Raw genomic sequence first — 2,500 nt, 5'->3', positions numbered from 1 at the left:
GATCCACCCAAGACCGTTTTGTTCCCGGGCATAGCTGACCTCTACGTCCGGTTGTCTGTATCCAGAGATTTGGGGGTCATCGCTGTGACCTCTAGACTGTGGATTGTATAGATATTTCGAAGATGACGTCACTCATGTCTTTGTTATTGTTTTTTGCCATCCGCGTTTATGAGTAATGCTCACTGAACTGTTTTAACCCGACTATAAACGTTCATGGATGCCCACAGTTTTGTGTGTTGGTCCGCTATAGATAGTTCGAAGATGACGTAACTCATGTCTTTGTTATTGTTTTTTTGCCATCCGCGTTTATGAGTAATGCTCACTGAACTGTATTAACCCGATTATAAACGTTCATGGATACACACAGTTTTGTGTGTTGGTCCGTTATACTTCCGGATGGCAATGTCATGAGCTTCTTAGCCAAGCGCATACTATCTATACAGTAGAAAACGGTAGGGCTGCCTGAAGCCGGTGATCGTAAAATACTAACAAAAGAGTGAAAATGGAGAGGCTTCGTATGGGAACAAAGTAGACAATGGACGTTTCGGGTACAAATCCTTCGTCAGAACCACAATACACAAATAAACGTGGAAAACAAATAAAGTATAATGCAAAAAAAATTTTTTTGTCGTCTGTACTCAATGGTGGTTTAAGTATGAATTCATACTCCAACCACCATTGAGTACAGACGACAAAAGTTTTTATTGCATTATATTTTACTATCACCATCACCATCACCATCACCATCATCATCATCACCATCACCATCATCACCATCACCATCATCACCATCACCATCATCACTATCACCATCATCACTATCGCCATCATCACCATCACCATCACCATCATCATCACCATCACCACCATCACCACCATCACCATCATCATCATCACCATCACCTTAACCATCACAATCACCATCATCGCCATCACCATCACCATCATCACCATCACCATCACCATCATCACTATCACCATCATCACTATCACCATCATCACCATCATCACCATCATCACTATCACCATCATCACCATCACCATAACCATCATCATCACCATCACCATAACCATCATCATCACTATCACCATCATCACTATCACCATCATAACTTTCACCATTATCACTATCACCATCATAACTTTCACCATTATCACCATCACCATCATCGCCATCACCATCACCATCATCACCATCATCACTATCACCATCACCATCATCACTATCACCATCATCTCCATCGTCATCACCATCATCACCATCACCATCATCACCATCACCATCACCATCACCATCATCATCACCATCAACATCACCATCACCACCATCACCATCAACATCATCACCATCAACATAACCATCACCATCACCATCATCACCATCATCACCATCACCACCATCACCATCACCATCACCATCACCATCATCACCATCACCATCACCATCACCATGGTTTACCTGGACTCCGTCGAATGTTTCCTCCAGCACTTTCATGTCAACAAGAGTCTCGCCATCGACTTTTTCTTTCCCGTCCAGTAGAAAACGCAGCCATGTTGTCATATCTTTGGCCGAGAGACAGATACCAGCAGCTTGTCTGATTAGCTTTAAACCGCTGTAGAATTAACAACGATGGCCCATTAGATAACCACGCCTCTCGGACAATCGTCATAATGTAAACAATGGCAGTGTTTGGTAGACACAGCAAACTACACAGGTTTTACAATCGATGGTATGTAATTAAGTAAAATACCCACTGCTCTACCGCTTGATCAATAGAACTAACACAGAAAACTATGTGTAAATTTACACGTTCGAGAAAATCGTGTGATAACTAGTCACCCATTTGGTGGTATAAAAACAATAACAATGATCAGAGAGAGGTCATTTCAATCACGTTACTGTTTATAAACAAATAACTACGTTTGTCCGAGCACGTGCGAAGGTTTGTTTTGATTGGTCAAAAATCTACTGGTTAATTAATGTGGATTACTTTTAATTCTGCTTTCTTCCTATTAAACTACAAGTGCGGCTATAATGTGGTCTAGTGGTATGACACTCGCTTTCGGGTCGGAAGATCCTGGGTTCGAGCCTCGCGCTCGGCGCATAGTTGAGTCCTTGGAAAAGGCTCTTTAGTCACATTCTCTCACCGTACTCATGTGTAAAATGAGTATCTGGGCGTTAACAGCGTTGTCTTTGTCCGAAAAATTGTAATATCGCCTAACAGGCGTCATGTCCCGTCCTACATGTTAAATGTTGCTGTTGACCAGGGACCCCTTGTAAAGTGCTTTGAGCGCATTTAGTGGATATTGCTCTATATAAAGCTCAATTGTTTAAAATTACATGGCTATGGATAGTATGCGCTTGGCTAAGAAGCTCATAACATTGCCATCCGGAAGTATAACGGACCAACACACAAAACTGTGTGTATCCATGAACGTTTATAGTCGGCATAATACAGTTCATTGAGCATTACTCACAAACGCGGATGGCAAAATATAA

General features: G+C 41.8%; 1 protein-coding gene across 1 annotated transcript in view; it reads right to left on the bottom strand.

Moving 5' to 3' along the window:
• The window catches only part of LOC144977556 (uncharacterized), a 38,918-nt gene that overhangs the window by 7,452 nt on the left and 28,966 nt on the right, over positions 1–2,500 (bottom strand). The window contains exons 7-8 of the mRNA XM_078922895.1: positions 1,460–1,613; positions 1–96 (exon numbers count right to left, since the gene is read on the bottom strand). The exon at positions 1–96 is cut by the window's left edge and continues 16 nt beyond it. Coding sequence (XP_078779021.1) covers positions 1–96; positions 1,460–1,613 — 250 coding nt within the window. The remainder of the gene's footprint in view (positions 97–1,459; positions 1,614–2,500) is intronic.

This window comes from Berghia stephanieae, chromosome 7 (assembly GCF_034508935.2).
Source record: "Berghia stephanieae isolate SIO BIC M18660-M18661 chromosome 7, UCSD_Bste_1.3, whole genome shotgun sequence".
Classification (NCBI taxonomy): Eukaryota; Metazoa; Mollusca; class Gastropoda; order Nudibranchia; family Aeolidiidae; genus Berghia; species Berghia stephanieae.
Note: the sequence above shows the minus strand (reverse complement) of the source record. Positions and strands in the feature narration are given on the sequence as shown.